This window comes from Rhinoderma darwinii, chromosome 5, assembly GCF_050947455.1.
Source record: "Rhinoderma darwinii isolate aRhiDar2 chromosome 5, aRhiDar2.hap1, whole genome shotgun sequence".
Taxonomy (NCBI): domain Eukaryota; kingdom Metazoa; phylum Chordata; class Amphibia; order Anura; family Rhinodermatidae; genus Rhinoderma; species Rhinoderma darwinii.
Genome location: NC_134691.1, coordinates 38,451,937 through 38,472,143, shown reverse-complemented (window position 1 = coordinate 38,472,143; position 20,207 = coordinate 38,451,937). Strand labels below are relative to the sequence as shown.

Here is a 20,207-nt window from a genome sequence, read left to right as displayed (position 1 = left end):
ATCCATTACATGTGGACGGGGTCTTTAAAACCCCATCCACATGTTTTGTACTGTAAATTCACCCTTAGGGCCTCTCGCAGAAGGCAGAGCTATGTGCACAGGTCCTGCATGGGGCGCACGGAGTCCTATTGGTCTCATCCCCTTCGTGTACCGTTGTGCGGTAGACAGCTTCTAGGGAAGGATACTTCTGCAATACGGCGATGGATTCACATGGAGGTACAGGTATGGTATGGTCTCATAGCAGTCTATGGGCACCATATTACGGATCCATATAACACAAACCCATAACACTGTCTTGTACGTAAGGCCTTATTCTGTCCTTACTGTACTCCTTGTCAGGAAAACCTCTGCTGTGAAAATAAAGCTTTATTCGAAAGTATATGCACTAAAGTGGGATTACAATCTGATCCCATTGAGAAATGATCATGTTCCAGTGTGCATTAACACTCCTCTCTTCTACATGAATGTTCCCACCTCTTAGTCTGCACAGTATTTCATTTGTCAGTATAGCAGTTCTTGCTTCAGAGCTGCTCTTCCTAGGAAATTGTGAATATTGAAAGGCCTTTTGGAGCCTATGGGTCAGCTGGTCGCCTAACATGTGAAGTGTCTATCTATCTATCTATCTATCTATCTATCTATCTATCTATCTATCTATCTATCTATCTATCTATCTATCTATCTATCTATCTATCTATCTATCTTATCTATCTATCTATCTATCTATCTATCTATCTATCTATCTATCTATCTATCTATCTATCTATCTATCTATCTATCTATCTATCTATCTATCTATCTATCTATCTATCTATCTATCTCATATCTATCTATCTCATATCTATCTATCTATCTATCTATCTATCTATCTATCTATCTATCTATCTATCTATCTATCTATCTATCTATCTATCTATCTATCTATCTATCTATCTATCTATCTATCTATCTCATATCTATCTATCTATCTATCTATCTATCTATCTATCTATCTATCTATCTATCTATCTATCTATCTATCTATCTATCTATCTATCTATCTATCTATCTATCTATCTATCTATCTATCTATCACAAAAGAAAAGACAGATGCCTTCAGCTCACCTTATTGTGTGGACTTTTGTAGTTAGTCCCTGCACACGGGTCTTCGTGACGGCACACGATCGGTGTATAGGGGAAGAGGTAGATCCAGCGCTGATGATATTTAAAAAAGAAACTTTTTCCAAGTTTTATTTCTATTTCTTTAAAAATTAGGATCAATGAAAAAATATGTGATGATATCCTGTGTTGCCAAGATGATTAGTTGTAGAATAGTTGGAAAAAGTTTCTTTTTTAAATATCATCAGCGCTGGATCTACCTCTTGCCCTATATCTATCTATCTATCTATCTATCTATCTATCTATCTATCTATCTATCTATCTATCTATCTATCTATCTATCTATCTATCTATCTATCTATCTATCTATCTATCTATCTATCTATCTATCTATCTATCTATCTGTCTATCTGTCTATCTATCTGTCTGTCTATCTGTCTGTCTGTCTGTCTGTCTGTCTGTCTGTCTATCTATCTAACTATCTAACACAAAAGTTTGAACAGCAAATTCCAGCAAACTGAAACAAAACGTGTATACAGGTGCAAGAACGCCTGTGACTGAAAATTTATACCGCACACAAGAAAATGGCGGCAGCACACTGTGAACACTAATGCCACCTAAGCCACTAAATATAAATATGCATTACTGCTAAATCTACTTACAATAGATGTAATTTAATCTTGATCAAATTGTGTGAGCCCACCTGCCATGACAAGGCACCCTCTATAAGGTGGGTCCCTACGATGCACCTGTATACACGTATTATTTCATTTTGCTGGAATGTGCTGTTCAAACTTTTGTGTTTCTTATGTATTGCATATATGTGGGGTTAGTGACTGCCTCCATTTTTTTATTTGCACTCCTCCCATTCTGCCCTGGGTGATTTTAATTAGTTTAATTCTGGTTCCTACCATCCCCAGATATATGTAGGTTTAGTCCCAGTTCTGGGTGTATGTTCAGCGTAGGGACCCACCTTATAGAGGACACCTTGTCGTGGCAGGTTGTCTCACACAATTTGATCAAAATGTGTGCTAAGAACCTCCCTATTGTAAGTAGATTCAGCAGTAATGCATATTTATTTATATTTAGTGGCTTAGGTGTCATTAGTTTTCGCAGAATGCTGTCGTCATTTTCTTGCATGCTGTATCTATCTATCTATCTATCTATCTATCTATCTATCTATCTATCTATCTATCTATCTATCTATCTATCTATCTAAAAAGACAAAAGTTTGAACAGCACATTGCAGCAAACTGAAACAAAACATGTATACAGGTGCAAGAACGCCTGTGACTGCAAATTTATACAGCACACAAGAAAATGGCGATTGCACGCTGCGAACACTAATGCCACCAAAGCCACTAAATATAAATATGCATTACTGATAAATCTACTTACAATAGATGTAATTTAATTTTGATCAAATTGTGTGAGCCCACCTGCCACAACAAGGCACCCTCTATAAGGTGGGTCCCTACGATGCACCTGTATACACGTATTGTTTCATTTTGCTGGAATGTGCTGTTCAAACTTTTGTGTTTCTTATGTATTGCATATATGTGGGGTTAGTGACTGCCTCCATTTTTTGATTTGCACTCCTCCCATTCTGCCCTGGGTGATTTTAATTAGTTTAATGCTGATTCCTACCATCCCCAGATATATGCAGGTTTAGTCCTAGTTCTGGGTGTATGTTCAGTGTAGGGACCCACCTTATAGAGGACACCTTGTCGTGGCAGGTTGTCTCACACAATTTGATCAAAATGTGTGCTAAGCACCTCCCTATTGTAAGTAGATTCAGCAGTAATGCTTAGCTGTCTGTTTATACACTTCCTACTCTCTTTTCCCTGTCTATGCCTGTCTATCATATGTATGGTACGCCCGGAGTCTTACTCTTTGTGTGCTTACTTGAATGAGTAGGGAATGTCATCATCTACAGTATGTACCGTCTGCAAAATTCTTTAGTAAATAGCTGGAAATACAAAAGAGAAACATTCCTTTAATCATGTCATCATGTAGCCAGATTTACAAAAGTTCTCCAGCTATGGAGTCCTCACCAGAAATCTGCTGCAGATCTGGCACATCTAAATTTATCCAAACTCAATAGCAGAACAAAGATCTCTCCTGTCCTAATAGTTTGCTACAATGTATCAGTGCTGTATCTCAACATTAAGCAATTGTATCCCTGTACACTAGTATATCTGGGCAAAATAACAAAAACCCTAAATATTCAGACTTGCAATACGTACAATTAATTTTTTTCCTGGAGGATGATTTTTATAGCCTCTGATGTCAAGGGGAGGGGGCTCAGTCTTAAACCTTGTTAAAATCCAGCGCAACTTCAATGTCTGCTTTCTTCCGAGCTTGTATTAATGATCACTTATGATCTCAGCATAATGTTACAAATCACACTGAATATTTTATATTGAACACCTAAGCTTGGTGGATATAAGAAAAGCTGTGTTAGTAATTGGATGATATAATTACAGCCGCATTGTATGTTGTTTGTCAGTTCACAATGGGACGGACGCAGCTTTTATAACCAGGTCACATTTGGTATTGCTCTGGATTGGGAAATTCGCTCTTGAAAACTCGTTGAGATGCATCAAAATCATTATTTATTTTTTTGTCTCTGCCAATGACCAGAATAAGGTTTTATGATAAATTCTGTATTTCTACGCAGCTCAGCTCCACTTGCTGTAAACAGTATTCTTTCCCCATATGTTTGCTCATTGCAGCCAAGAATTATGTGGTGATGGAAGATTACATAGGGATTATTTATTGGCTTCCTGCTATATTAGCCTTAAAGCAGAACGATCTTCAAAGACTGAACCTTCAGCATAATATTCTGACAATTAGGTATTTCCATGTATTACTGAAAAATGCCGCAGTTCTACGACCAGGGAATGATTTTTGTGCGACTACAAATCATTTATAGCTGAAATGTGATACATCTTATCAAGATTAACCTTGTGTTATAAATTCATAGAGAAGGTGTGCTTAGTCTCTCCATGCTGAAAATGATTGCTACTATTGTTAAAATTAAATTCTAGTAAAGCAGCAAAATTTTACTACTGATTTAGTCCATATTTTTGTCCATAGGGGGCAGTATTAGGGCACATTCAGACGTGGCGGAATGGCTGTTGAATTCCGCTGCGGACAGTCCGCAGTGGAATTCTGCAGCAGCCGTTTTTTACATTTGTTTCTATACATTTTTAGGAAACTTAGTTCAGACGTTGCAGAAAATAACTGTGCGGAAATCAGGCTGCGGTGCAGAATTTTCCCTCGGCAGCATGCTCTTTCCATTGTGGAGAAGGAGTGGAATTTCAATGCGGATTTCAGCCTTTGCAATGCAAAAACTGAAATCTGTGGCAAGTCCACTGTGATATCTGCAACGTCTGAATTACCTGTCAAATATGCAAATGCTAGAGCTACATGGCGATTTTGGCCGTGACATCGACAAAGGTCGCCAGAGATCGCTGTGACGCGCTGTTTACATGTAATGCGGTAATGAAAGTGAAAGTTGTCGCGATTCCGACATTAGAGTTGTAAGAAATCCAAACCTGCTGCACTTCTTGTGATTGTCTTTCGATTTTAATTACCTGCAATGCAGGAGCACGACAAAGGGATCTTTGGCCGTAACACTGGTCACATGACCAAAGTCGTAAAGCAAATAGTGAAATTCAGAATTTAAAAAAATTTGAGTTGTAAAAAAAAAAAACCTGCAAAAAAAATAATTTATTTTCACTGTAAAACCTCATTGAGGTACATCTGCCATTGACTTTTATGGTAAAAATACTTTTTACTTAAAGGGGTTTTCCCATAATCAATATCCACAGGATAGGGGATACAAATCTGATTGGTGGGGGTTCGAACGCAGAGTCCCCCACCAATCACGAGAACGGGTTTTCCTTGCTGTACCCGAGAGCCCCATAGGAATGGAGCGGTAGTGCGCATGCTCGGCCACCACTACATTTATTTCTATCGGGGTCAGTGAAGATAACGCTTGGCAGCCCCATCGAAATAAATGGAGCGGTGGTTGAGCATGTGTAATTCCTCAATTCCTATGGGGCTCCCAGAAACGGCAAGATAAGCCCATTCTCGTGTTTGGTGGGGGTAGCAGCGGTCGGACACCTACCGATCGGATATTTATCACCTATTAAGTGTATAGGTGATAAATAATGATTATAGAAAGGCCCCTTTAACATTTTTTTGGGGGCGGGGGTGGGGTATTGAATAGCATTGTACGCTTTTTAACACTTTCAAGAAACAGTATCCAGATGTTAACCTGTTAGACATATAACAAAATAACACTATTTTGTCATATATTTGGCCCAGAGACACCTATGGGAAGAATATCACAAGACACGTTTGGGTTCTTTGTTTTCCAACCATATTTTTCTGATTTCGCCCATATACATGGCATTACTAGACCATCAACCTACTAAGAAAGGCAAACACAAATGTATAAATACTTATAAATCGCTCTAGTCGAGATTAAATATAAAATGTCCAGGTTTTGCCTGTATTCATCAATGTGACACAACCATGTTACCTATAACCATGGGACTTTCTCGTATCTGATCCCTAACAGTAACAGAACAGAGAATTGTCCCAAATCTGACTCATTGCCAGTTCTAAAGCAGCCGAGTGTCACTTACTTTCCAGTTTGCCTCAAACCTCGCCTGAAGGGACTTCTGCCCTGAGGAACAAATGAGCGTCTCTGTGTCAAATGGAAGCAGCTGCTGACAATTAATAACATATTCTCCACCATAGAGGCACCCTGAACCCTATGCATACTGTATGAGAGATTTACCGCTCTCCTGTGTATACATCTCAAGGAAGAATGGTTATTCGCGGTTTGAGATTTTATACTCTGGTTATTATTTTGACCTCTTTGAAGACCAGTGTTATATAAGTTCATGGAAAAGTTTTCTACAATATTAAAAATAAGTACACAAGTGATACAAATGGCTGGTACTTTACATTACTGGGATAGTTTAGGACATTCATGAATCCATATTAATAAGGAGATTATTTACAGGGTCATCTCAAGAAGATATCTTCTCTCCATCCACTCTATTATGGCACCGACATCATGGACCTCCCTCTATGAACCGGAGCAGCTCTCGCTCTGGCTCACCCATTCCATCATATTACGTAGGTGGCCTTTCATTGGGATGGAATTAGAAGCATGTCATACTAAATTTCCTCTGCAGCGGCCATTGCAGGTGAAATTTACGGCTAAGCCGAAACTACATATCTCAGCTGACCGCCGTGCCTTCTTCATTCTGAGACGGGGTTATCTTGGTTAGACAAGCCCTTTAAAAACCTTAGCAGTACTCGATTTAAATCTTAGGAGCCTGTAGGCAACGATTGTCTGGCATCTTAGACTCCGCCCATTAAGTAGGCCACACCTTAAAGTAGTTGGCTACTATATAAAAATAATCAGAAAAAGCAATAAACTGTAATTTTTACTTGTAATAGCGCCACTTATCTTTGAGCTCATCCCCCCCCCCCCCTTGTACAAATAAATGCCCCCGGCTTCCCATGTCTGTGCTGTACAAACATTCTTGCGGCGTCCGTACGGTGTAAGATGGTGGCGATCATGATGATAATTTACATGACTGCTTCCACAGCTTCTGCGCAGGTGCAGATACTTTGTGTTATTGCGTTATTAGGACCAAGGATCAGATGGGATCATGTGAGAACAGGAAAGTGATTCCTAAAGAAGGCTTTGGGAAAGGCTTTCCTGACCTCATAGGATGGCATCCGAACCTACCCTTGGCTCTTAGTATACGGCTCATGCTCGTAGCCATAATACACTTCCTTATAGTCAAAGAAAAAAATTGTCGACCCTTTTTTATAAAAAATTATAATTTCACATCTTTTTTCTCGATCTTTGAGTAAGACGTGTCCCTGAACAATTTTGTAGGTTGCTGTTGACCTCCAACTGTCTTGTTTACAGGGATGAGTGAGTTGGTCCTTTTAATGCTCAACATTACCGAACAGCCAGCAATCTGCTCCGTACGGATAAAATCACAAATCTTCCAGAAAACTCAGAGAAATGTGTTTTCTTATCCTAGTTTTTGTAATTTAAAATAGAGTTCAGAAAGGCATACTAAAGTTACATTCATGGTCACTATTGAATGTTCACAAAATTAAGGTGCTGCACACACAGTGGGATTCGGATGGCCAAGTACAGTAGGTCAAATAGACTTGTATTAAAAGCGAGCAGGCACCTCATCAAAAAATGCCAACGTGTTACAAATGGGTGGCATTTATTCTTTTTACAGGTACAATACAATAAGGGACAAGAGGTGTGGATGTATGAGCGACTCAACCAATGGTGGCAGTATGCCAGGATAATGATTGAGAAGACAGTTATAGCAAATTAAAGTGGACATATGCTGCCCTACAATGCCAGGTCCAAAAAGTAATTATGCCAAATGGTGCAGAATAGTATTGTGCCCTTCGTATCCATGAGGAAGCGCTCCTCTGGCCTCTCCTTGCCTCCTCCCAACCTCTACTGCCCTGAATGTTGGCCGGTAATGTATACAAGCATATACATGGGTGACCATCACTCAGAAGTCAAGAGGTCCCTTCCTAACCAACTGGGCTGCGGTTGGGATGGCAGAGGCCTAGGAGAAGAACTAAAAGTAAGTGTGAAGAGCAGATAAAAGTAGAGGAAGATTTAAGGTCATGGGCAAAGCAGAGTTTGCTTGTGAATTGGTTTGGTGGAATGAAGATTTAGTGTGGGGGCCTTCTTTATCTATATGGTCCTTGACTTGACCGATTGTATCTATGGTAGTGTTATAATCAGCCTAAATGTTATAATAAATGGATCCATTGTATATGTGAGCACTAATGATAAGTGTTGGACAGAGCGAGGATCTTCTGAGCCCAACGTCAAGGCTTGTTTGTGATTAAAGACCATACATTCAACTCCACAACGTGCAAAAAGGTGTACAAGTTCTTCAGGGACTCCTTCCTTTATGGAGCTGGAAAAATTACTTTTCTCGAGACTTCAAATATGTTTTCCGTCCCCCCTTGTTGAGCCTGAGACATGGAGATGGGGCACAAGAGGTTACACTCGCAACAGATGTAGACACAGGTTGGAGAACACTGCTATGGAGCAAAGCCGAAATAGTGGACAATGTATATATGAATTACTGTCATTGCTGTCTCGGATTACTGGGTTTGCTTATAATTTGTAGCTCTCTGATGTCACGGCTAACATATTGTTTCAGGAAACATCCACTTTCTGTTTCCTTCCTTTACATTCTTTATCATAATAAAACTGATGGAATAGGAACACGGAAACAATTGATTGGCCAAGTTATTTTACAATGTGTACATATGCTCCGTTCACTGGTGTATCCACCTCCTCAAGGCCACAGTCATTATAAATTCCAGCGGGATCTTTCATTTCTTGTGTTTATATAAAGCAGATATCAGGTAATGCTATTATTGAGTTTATATTTGCAAAGTTGACTTTTAATACTCCATGCACATGACAGAGCCGTGCAATGCTTCTATGGGAGAATATCTCCATAATACGGCATCCGATGGAACATGGCATGATCTTTTTTCAATCAGATTCTGAATTAATCTAAATAAACCTCCTTACTCCTTATTTCTCCATTTAAAATCGATGGAATTAAGAGGTACAGTAGGGCCCCATAATCTGGGCTCCATTTATGTGTATGTGTATCAGAGCTGTGTCTTCTAAGGATCCCAGCACCTGTGTGTCCATCACATGACCATGTAACGAGCTGTGCACCTGTGTGTCCATCACATGACCATGTAACGAGCTGTGCACCTGTGTGTCCATCACATGACCATGTAACGAGTTGTGCACCTGTGTGTCCATCGCATGACCATAGACAGAATTTTATCCACTGGAAGTAAACAATGAATGTTCCTACTGAATAACAACAAGCAGAGATCTTGAAAACTGAGAGGAATTAATACAGAAAGTATATTGGAAAATTATATAACTTTTAACTATACCAAAATGAACATTAATTTTTGGAAACCGGACAACCCCTTTAACACGGTTGCTTATATGTGAAAATTTGGATTTCTCTACTGGAAGCTTTTCTACTGCTCCCGATTGTCCTACCCATACTACAGCTACATTTTAGTACAGGGTAAGATCCACAGACTAATAGCAATGATCAGATATTCTTTGACCATGTGACCAAGGAAATGTACCTGTAAGGGCAAAGAACCCAAAGGAAGACAGCTGACGGCCCAGCCTAGCGACCGGGAACAGCGATCGTGCTGTTCATGGCCGTTTAATCCCTGAAATGCGGTAAATCGCGACCGCAGCATCTGGGGCATTATTGAGAAGGGAGCAGCCCCCTCCGAAAGCTCATCGGCGCCCCCACACCGCGATCGCGGAGCGCCGGTGGTTGTCATCGCAGCCCAGGGGCCTAATGAAGGCCCCCAGGGCTGCCTTTTGTCTGCCTCTGTTAGGCCGTGTCTCTGGCCGTATCGTATTGCCGTATATTGTACCACCGATCTAACGAACGCTGGGTGGACTAATAAATGGTGTAAAAAAAAGTTGAATAAAGTTATTAGTAGTGAAAAAAAATATATATATTAAAAGTAAAAAAAAATACAAAGTATTAAAATATAAAAAACCTATACAAATTTGGTATCACCGTAATTGTACTGAGCTGTAGAATAAAGGTAAGTTGTCGATTTTACCGCACGGTTAAAGCCGTAAAAACGAAAACCAAAAAAACAATGTAGGAATCGCAGTTTTTTCCAATTTCTGCCCGCAAATATTTTTTTTTCAGTTTCCCAGTACATTATATGGTACTTTAAATGGTGCCATTAGAAACCACAAGTCCTCCCGCAAATAATAAGCCCTCACGCCGCTCCATTGACAGAATAATAAAAAAGTTATCGCGGGGAGTAAAAAACTAAAACCAAAAAATGAAAAATGCCTAGGTCCTTAAGGGGTTAAGGAACAATCCTAACATACAGTTTATAATGATCTATAGGAATTCCAGATGCCTCCTCCCCCTTCCCTGCTTATAAACGTGTAAGGCCACATGCACACAAACGTACTTTTGAGGCCGCAATTCCCCCGAAAATCCATGGGAGAATTGCGGCCCCATTCATTCCTATGGGGCCATGCACACGACCGTGGTTTTCATGGTCTGTGCATGGCCCAGGAGCCCGCACCGCAGAAAGAACGGACATGTCTTATTACGGCCGTGTTCTGTGGTCCGGGCACATTGAAAATAATGGCCGCGGCCATGTGCGCGGCCCGCGATTTGCGGGCGGCTCACGGATGTCACTCCGTGGCCGACCAACCCGGAATTCTATGGCTATGATCGTGTGCATGAGGCCTAACAGTATGTACTAAAATAATGGTAGATTTCAATCATATTTTTGTATTTTTGTATTTTTTTATAAATATAGATTTTTTATTGAAACGTGATATGCTTTGATACTCATGATTACTTTATACTGATATACCTTAACCTGCGTTCTGATGGAATTACAACTAGTGTTTTATTATGTTACAGTATTTTGCAGTGGTTTTTTTTATTCATTGAAAATGATTTGTGCGCAGCGTCTATAAGGCCGCCTTTGATGACAACACTACTGTGATAATCTTTATACAATCCAAGTATTCAAATTGGTCCATGACCCACTGTGATGGAAATAAGTATGAGATCACGCTCTCTCCATTGGCCGCTATATAATGCAAACAGAGCTGGAATTCTACCGCTTTTATTGTGGAAAAAATAGCACAGCATACAAGCTGCGCTGTGTTTTATTCTCAAGACAATAAGATTAACTGATTCATAAGAAAGTGTTTGAAAAACAGGCCGGCAATAATGCTCTAACCATCAAACATTTAGCAAATACAGCCATAAAATCAGGAATTCACATTACACCGGTGCTCCCTCTAAGCCGAACAATCTGGAAATTCTTATGTTAACAACTAGCTGCCAAAAGAGGGTGCGTAGGATTGGACTTCACAGCAGATTTTATTGCTAGACCCTTATTACTATGAAGATTTTCAGACTTGGAGTGGTCTCCATAGCCCTGTATCATACCCGTATCGGGTATATATTTCATGAGCCTATTGGCATAGATTGTCTGTGTCCGCCAGTCGACCACACATACAGTCATGTATGGCTTTAAAATATTTTTAGACTTTTACAAAATAAAGCAGAACATTGTAAGGGGCTCCTAACATCTAGCGCCCTCTTCAGCTTTCCCCTTGTCCCGCCCTGGACCTCCTCCTTTCACTCCCACATGGATCACATAATTAACATATTAATATTCAACATGGGACAACACACTATTCAGAAGATGCTCTTCCCACAGGGCCGTCTATAGGCACAAGCCTACTGTGCCTATTAGTAAATTCGACCCTGAACGTTTTTGAAATTTTTGGTGCACTATGGAAATGGAGGTGTAAAATGGAAATTCCAACCATACTTGAAAATCCAAGTTTGATGAGATATAGGCACCATGCCAGCCGCTAAAGCTTCCCTTCCCTACTTTATACTTTTAGGAGTCTGGAAAGCCGCCAGACTTTAGACTCTAGACTGGCAGAACCTGGCAACATAATAGGGGCCCATTTTGATTTTTGCTTCGATTTTTCCTCCCCTTGTATTTTTCGACAGAATATAGCTTTCATCCTCAGCAATGGGGAGGGGAGGAATAAGAGTAGAGGGGAACCAGCAGAACAAGCAAAGTCTCCCTAAGGCCAGGATAACAGACAGTTTTGGTGCAGTTTTTGGCTTAGCGGTAGTTTGCACAGCGTATTTTGGTGCTGGTTTTTATGCGGAAACTGCATTGGGATCAGCGCCAAGAAATACCACAAATCACCCCCCATTGATTTCAATGGGAGGCAGAGGCTTTTTTTGGGGACCACTCGTAGAAAGAAAAGCAGCAGGCCCTTTCTTTTGAAGGGTTTCCGCCTCTGACTAATTTCAATGGGAGGCAGAAAAAAAAACCTGCAGCACTCTTTTGGGCAAAAAAATTATGCAAAAAAAGGCAGAAAAAAAGCGTAAAAAAACGCTGGCAATTCATGGCAGATTTACACCGGGTTCCCATGTAGCGTAAATGCTGCAGAATTTCTGCAACGGAATTCTGTGCGGAAACTGCGCAGCATTTACAGTAGCAGCAAAGTGGATGAGATTTTGAAAATTTCATGCCCACGCTGCGGAAAAATACTGCAGCGTAAAAGCTAATAAATTGACCTGTGGTGCGGGTTTTCCCCATTGAATTCAATGGAGATGCAAAACCTGCAACAGAAAGCCAAGTGTTGCGACTTTTGCGGCGTATTCACAGCGATTACGCCACAAAAATCGCAGCTATGGAAAAAAAATCAAACTTACCAGGACGCTCTCCTTCATCCTGCGTTCTGGCCTCCTGGGATGACGTTTCATCCCATGTGACCGCTGAAGCCAATCACAGGCTACAGCGTCACATGGCCTGAAACGTCATCGCATATGGCCGGAGCGGGCGTCAAAGGAGGGAGGGGAAAGGTATGAACAACTTTCTTCCGCAGCGGATATTCCATGTGATTTTTTGAACGGAATGTCCTGCGGGTTCCAGGTCCGACACGCTGCATGATTTTTACGCAACGTATCCGTCTGACGGGAACCCGGCCTTATTCTGCCTGACAAAAAACGCCATGTGAACTACTCCTTGTATTTTTTTTTGTCAAATAGAGAACTGGACACATAAGAAGGCAGATGTCTCAGTCTTTTCTTTGTATCTTTCATTTCTTTCAGATCCACTTCTCTTTGGTGCAGTTTGTTGTGAAGTTTTTTGAGCCAATGCCAGAAGTGGATCCAAAACAAATGAAAAGTATGAAGAAAGGAGTTTTACTTTTCTTTCTTTTCCTGACTTTTAATTAAAAAAAATGACATAAAAATCTTCATCTCAACCAAAATGAAAAAAAAAAAAATGCATGTGTGATTCTAACCCAAGGTTCAGATCACACACACAGTTCTGTTGCAGTTTTTGGTGTAGTTTTTGGCTTCCTTTTTTCTCCAAAGCCAGAAATGGATCCAAAAGGAAGAAAAGGTATAAAGACTGAAGCATCTCCTATTTTTTTGTGTCCACTTCTATATTTAGCTAAAAACACAGAGCCAAAAACTGCACCAAAAACTGCGTGTGTGATTCTGGCTTTATACAGCTTTTCTATAAAGCCAGGTATTACAAGGTCAAACAGTCAGCACCGGACCCATGTTGCACAGTATTTGCTCAGTTAAGACTGCAGCTTTTACGTTTATATGATTGCAGCATCTTTAATAACGGTAAAAAAAATCCCCATTATATATAACAGTAAATCCTCAATGAGAAAAAATATGGAAGAAGCGCTTCAATATTTTTTTTTTATACCTCAAAGGACAAGAGGTGTCATGCTTTACTTCCTTTGCTTTGAAATGTATTCACTCTGTGTCTTTTATAGTCTGGAGACTACATATTGAAACATTAACAATATTATTATTTCAGCGGCAGTAAAACTGTACATCATCAGGCGGCAAAAGATAGAGCAGGGAAAATTACATTATTCATTCAGAATAATTTCCTACGAGAAAATAAATGTAACGGCGGATAAGGGTTTTGAAATGGATACTGATTCTCTGAATTCTTTCCTGTCTGTTTCAGGAAATAGTGAGATCTTGTTGATAGTGAAGTACAATGTACCTAAAGTTCACTTGCATACATGGTTTTCTGCTCCGAAAGTCATCTGCATTTTCCTTTATAATTCCAAACCACTGGAGATCGCCCTAATCTATGAGATCTGATCCACTATCGTTTGGAAATATCCTTGATAATAACTTAGCTATTCAGATCGGTGAAGAGGCTGGAACGCTTTTATCCCTTCGTATTGTTTAAGAAGATGACGCTGAGAATATAGATGATGAGTGAACGGCTGAGTTGGTAAAATATGAATTCTAATAGTCTCAATTTTTGATTATTTTTGATAATTGTTTTCTTATTTTTTTCCGGCAGAAAACAAAGGCTCCAGTTCCTCTCGTGCTGACGGATGGTCCCAAATGGTTGTTGGATGTGACCTGGCAAGGTGTTGAGGATAGCAAGAATAACTGCATTGTGTACTACAAAGGTAAACATTGTGTCATTTTACGGAAATATTGATAAAGAGTTTTTGGGGATTCCAATAGCCTTGGGTGTTGGAATCCATAGGTGCATGTCCCATACAGGTTGGATGTACCTAGCCATTAAGTTCATGATGTTAATTGTCTCCGGGCCATATAACCAACATTCTGTGTTGGAGTCAGAGTCGGACTGACCCACCAGAGTACCAGAGGATCCTGCGGTGGGCCAAGGCTCTATCTAACACATTTTTTTATGGGATGATTTACAAATGACCTATTAGACCTTATTGATAATATATCCTGTGTGTACAATGATAACAATAAGGACTATGATGAAGTTAAAAGTGGACATGTACATGTTTTATATAGATGGAGGGTGGGCCCTCAGACCCAAGGAACACCAGCCCGACGATGGTTGGAGTTACACTGTTGGATCAATCTTTAGGTTCACGGGGTGATACATGACTCAAGAGCAACATTTGGATAGGGATGCAGATTGTTCCCTCTTCATTTAACAGTTGTGTCCAGGATAGCCAAAAACAATGACAGGTCTTCCCAGGGGTTTAGCTATAGGGGGTATAGAGGTAGATGTCGCACCTGACACAGGTGCCTGAGGGGGCCTGATGCCGCACTGCCACATAAGAATATACCAGTATTATAAATAGCACATGGTACCAGTATTATAAATAGCACATGATAGGTTGGCACACTTTTACAGATTTTGCATTTGGGCTTCAATTGCACCTATGGGTCTACCCTTTGTTGTGGACATATGGAAAGCTATATAATGCAGTGTTGCTAGAACAATGCTGTTGTTCCTGAAAAAGTCAAATGGCACTCTGTCCAAATGTAAGTGCTACATTTTACATCGATTCCTTGTTTGTTTGCAAAAATTGGTTATCAGCCCCCACTAAACGTGTTTTTCAACATTCTGCCATATTTCCAAAATTCTTCAAACCTGTAAAAAGAACAATAAAATAAAATGTATACTGTATCTAGGTAAGCTTTCCTCCAGTCCCACACCGCCGCCTGCCTTTGTATGAGGCTCTATGCCTCAGTGACATCGTGACCATAGTGACATAACGCCACATGGCCACATTGTCTTTCCTCTACAGTTTACGTTTGTTCATAGGAGAGACCGGTGGAGAAATTCTGCTGTAAGTATATGACAACTTTTTTTTACTTTCTCATACCTTACAGGCCTTGCGGAAATGTCCAAATCTTGTACAACCCCTATAAAGGGGACCCGTCAAGGTTTTTTGTTTTTTTAAACCACATTCTTTCCCTTATTCCTGGCGTCCTCTCGATTCCAGCCCTGTAATTTGTTATTTTTTTTGGTCTCTCGCGTCGTCCCGCTACGGCCCCTGCTTCGCCTTAGTAGGCGTTGTCTCCTGCTGTGGCGTTGTCCAATCAGAGTGGACAGCCTCACAGCCATGCAGAAGACCTGTTGATTTTTTCGAGATTTACTGCAGGTTTTCTGCATCGCTATGAACCTGTTTATAGCGTCACAGCTATTTACGAGGCAACGCCTGCTGAAGAGAGAAGACGTCTCCACCTCTCTGTATGTTTACTCAAAATTAGCACATTAGACGCCAAGCGGAGCATGGGCCAAAGCGGGACAACGAGAGGGACAACAAAATAAAAATGACAGGGCTGGAATCGAGAGGATGCCGGGAATAAGGGGAGGTATGAGGTTTTTTTTTAAAAAAAAACATGACAGGTCCTCTTTAACTTATATTATCGTGACAATATATCTGTCACACCTGTGTTTTGAAATGAAATATAGTTCTTGTGACTTTTATACTACTATTACTTGACAAAATATAACTTTTTCTAGAACATAGTAAAAAAATGCTCACAAGTTGCATAATCCTAATTAGATGAACCTTGTGTTGTACAATGGTGGTTATCAGTGTAGCTCCAGCCGACTTTTGGGTGGGACGAACGTATTGTCAAGCGGCTTGAAGTAAAAAGTTTTTCCGTTTGGTGCAGTTTTGTTATTCTGGCCATATACATAAAATATATAGGATACATAACGTAGTTGACACTATCAACCTGACTCCCCAAATTCATGCAGATTTGCTTTGCCAAGCATGCAAGTTATTTCAGTGGGGGAAGCGAGCGGCTGTCATGCTCTTCTAGCACCACTTATCTCCATAGGAAATAAAAAATTGCACAGGTTAAAATCCAACCTGTCCTTCCAAAAAAAGCTGAAAAATCTTTAAATGTGCACAGTCAGCTTTAGCCTAGGTCTGCCTACACGCAACTGGAAGGTTTTCCTGAAATGATCCTCAATACCCAAGACTTCTATAAACGTTTTCTATGAAGAATTATGTGTAAAACAAGACATTAGGTTTTGTTCACATCTGCGTCAGGGCTCCGTTAATGGGTTCTGTCTGAGTTTTCCGTCAGGGGAACCCATGAACCGAACCCTGACTGAAACAAACGGATACCATAGGTTTCCATTTGCATCACCATTGACTTCAATGGTGACGGATCCAGTGGAAATGGTTTCCGTCAATTCCGTTGTGCAAAGGGTTCCGTCATTTTGACTGAATAAATAGGGCAGTGTACTACGGAACCCTTGCACAACGGAACCATTTGCACCGTATCCGTCACCATTGAAATCAAAGGTGATGCAAACAGAAACCTATGGTTTCCGTTTGTTTCAGTCAGTGTTCCGTTCATGGGTTCTCCTGTCTCAAAGCTCCGAAGGAACCCCTGAACGGATCACTGACGCAGATGGGAATGAAGCCTTAACTTGTTATTGTTTAGAAATGGTTACATTCAATGACAATGTTTACACAAGATAAAACTGAACCTGGTAAAGCTGCAAAATATTTGATATGAATATCTGTAGTGGAGATCCCAGAGGTGAGACTCCCAAAATCAGGTCCTACAGATATGCCATAAATGTCAGTGGTCATAATAACCCTTTAAACTGGTTTTACCATAGAGGAATTTTTAAAGCTGTTTCTACCAGTTCTACAGCAGAAAGAAAATGTAACAACACAACAAGAAAAAATGTATTTCCGTTGTGTCATGGTTGTATAGTATTGACCTCTAATATGATCAGGTATGATGTGACTAAGCGACTGTCTGCACTTTATGGCTTTCACTCCCTTTGATAACCTATTTGCAGAAGACTTCGCTGTAATATTAGGTTTTGCTATTTCAAACAGTAGCTAATTGTAGAAACCGGTGTTTCAATCAATGCTCGATGTCAGGAAAGTACTTGGAAAAGCTGCCGTCTCATGATAGCCACATGCAAGGAAAAGTGTGAGCATATTAATCCCAGCTCTCAGAGTAGATCTTTATGTGAAGTGCCATTATTTCAGTACAGTACATAAAACAGATATTGATAGAGAAATCCATGGCTACACATTATGACATTAAAGATGTATGTATTTTCTAACAAATATAAGTCCTAAATTAATGAGCATTGATTGAAAGGGTTAATGAGAGGGGGAAACCGTAGGAGACGTCATAGAATTACAGCATATTGCACTTTTACAAATATAAGACAAAATGCTATAACTAGCCGGGTATCCCGTATAATAATGGCTCTAAATGTATACGTTACGGCTGCCATAGAGACCAGAAATAAGCAGCAAAAGTAAAAAAAAAATGAAATTCAAAGCATTTCAAGCTAGGTTTAGTTTTGTCTGTTCTGAAAAAGATGCCGACATAAACTATAAATCTCAACGCTCTTAATCTTGAAGTGAAGGTTGGAGGAGACCCCCACCCAAGTAACAGTGTTATATAATGCCTGGCAAGATCCGCCGGAAATCTATTGTGTAAGGTGGCTTTCTAAACACAACCTGATTCATGCTCAAGGCTCGGGCATGTTATATTATAATATACCTGACCCTTCATTTCCTTGGCATTAAGCAGAGGCGAATTATAATTTTGAGGAGGGTTGAGGAGACATCTACATGGTGGATGTCCCTGGCCAATTGCCCCTATTATCCTCCCTATAATCTTATATTTTTAGAATAAAATCGACAGTTGCTGTAACCCCCTGGCAATCAGCTGGTATTATCAAGAGAAAGTTGCGATTGCCAGTTGCGATCGGCCCCACGTACTGTATAATGTAGTATGGCATGCTAGATATTCCAATGAATGGCCAACCATGGGTTGTCCGGGTCCACCAGTTTGCGAGCTGGCTTATCACGGGGGATCTTGAGCAGGGAACCCCGGCTCTATGAAGTGTATATGCGTGGGAAAACCCCCTTTATGTGCCTACTTAGCATAGCCTACAAGAAGAAGGCACTCTCACAGATTTGGAATTCCCATATTGCCTCCCTCAAGTGCACCCCAGTATGGCATACTAGATATTCCAATAAATGGCCAACCATGGGTTGTCCGAGTCCACCAGTTTGCGAGCTGGCTTATCACGGGGGATCTTGAGCAGGGAACCCCGGCTCTATGAAGTGTATATGCGTGAGAAAACCCCCTTTATGTGCCTAGTTAGCATAGCCTACAAGAAGAAGGCACTCTCACAGATTTGGAATTCCCATATTACCTCCCTCAAGTGCACCCCAGTGCGGCCATAGTGTTGAAAAATACTATAAAATATGAGATATTGTATTTTAACACCAATGTAATATTATGCTAGAATAACTCATAAAGCACAGAGACAGCACAACATGAGGATAGATGTTATAATACAGATCACACAAGTCACTTATGGTAATAGTGACTATTGTTAACCAAGACAACTCCTAGTGTTGCCTTGAAGAGACTTTGATGATCTCTTTGTAGATTCCCAGAACATATTACAATTTTACACATTATATTCTAGGTTTCCAAACACAGGCGCACACTGAGATGAAATATGTTTTTGCCAAGGCAACCTACTGACTATTATAAAGAAAAAAAAAAAAAATTAAAGCCCAAGAATTTAAGCAAACAGGCGTTCATATCAAATTATTTACATCCGAAACATTAATCGCAACATCAAAGACTTTCAAAAAAAACTTCTTCGAAACAATTACAAGTTGTTCTTTTAATCATTACATTTTACACACTCAGAAGTAGATTTCTTTGTAACCTTCACAAGCCTTTGAAAGTACCAAATGAAATATTAAATATATAAATACACAGCATCAATTTGCATTTAAATAATGTATGTCAGGTTCTGTAAAACATAACATTTGTTGTGTAGGAACGTGCACAATGGAGAAACCGCTGTCGGCTGGCAGCTATCTACGTTTATATCAGATACTACAGCTTGGTGTATCTCCTTCAATGCTCTCTGCTCTTAGATGACCCCAGTTTTAAACGCTAGGCTTATTATTCATAGAGTTGAAGTTAACCCTTTGTTTACACACAATGGAAAACACTGCTGCCTTCCCGAAGAAGGCTTAGATGTGTATACCCTTCCATCACTGCATAGGTCTAGAAGAGCTTCCCGTATCTACATATCTATATTAGTATGTCAATTCAGTAAGCTGGCTCAAATTGTAGAAGAAATTCTCTGCAGCTGTCTTTAAAGGCATAAGAACTGTCCAATAATGCCTTGATCCGTAGTTGAAAGGACCCGTGCAGCAATTTTTGTTTTATCAAATATGTTTCATAAATCATTGTTATCTTGTACCATTGTGATAACCAATAATTGGGTTTCCTCATTGGCACTGAATACTCACCCATCTTTCAACCTTCTAAGGTATTTTTGACTAAATGTGCGCCCTTCTTTTTAAATCGACCATAAGATCTAGTTGCCTCCGACTTTCCGTTTCCTGTTGGTGGTGGTCGTCTAATCTTTTTCCGGTGAACATTAATGTTAACATTTTTGGGCACGTGGCAACTAAATAAATCTCTACATTGTGGAAAAATAAAAAAAGTTTTAGGAGGATTTAATACCTACAGCAATGTAACTCCTGGCAGACTTTACTTCTCTATCTTGTCTATAGAATATCCAAGTGAATAAAAGGCAGATGGGAATGTAATGTGAAGAGAAGAAGAAGGAAAAATAGCCAAACTGTTTTTAGTTGATACATTACT

General features: G+C 40.1%; 1 protein-coding gene across 4 annotated transcripts in view; it reads left to right on the top strand.

Moving 5' to 3' along the window:
- ZFPM2 (zinc finger protein, FOG family member 2) overlaps nucleotides 1–20,207 on the top strand; it is a 353,697-nt gene that overhangs the window by 188,326 nt on the left and 145,164 nt on the right. For all 4 annotated transcript variants that reach the window (XM_075825834.1, XM_075825833.1, XM_075825837.1 and 1 more), the window contains one exon: nucleotides 14,098–14,209. In XM_075825834.1, the coding sequence (XP_075681949.1) occupies nucleotides 14,098–14,209 (112 nt within the window). The remainder of the gene's footprint in view (nucleotides 1–14,097; nucleotides 14,210–20,207) is intronic.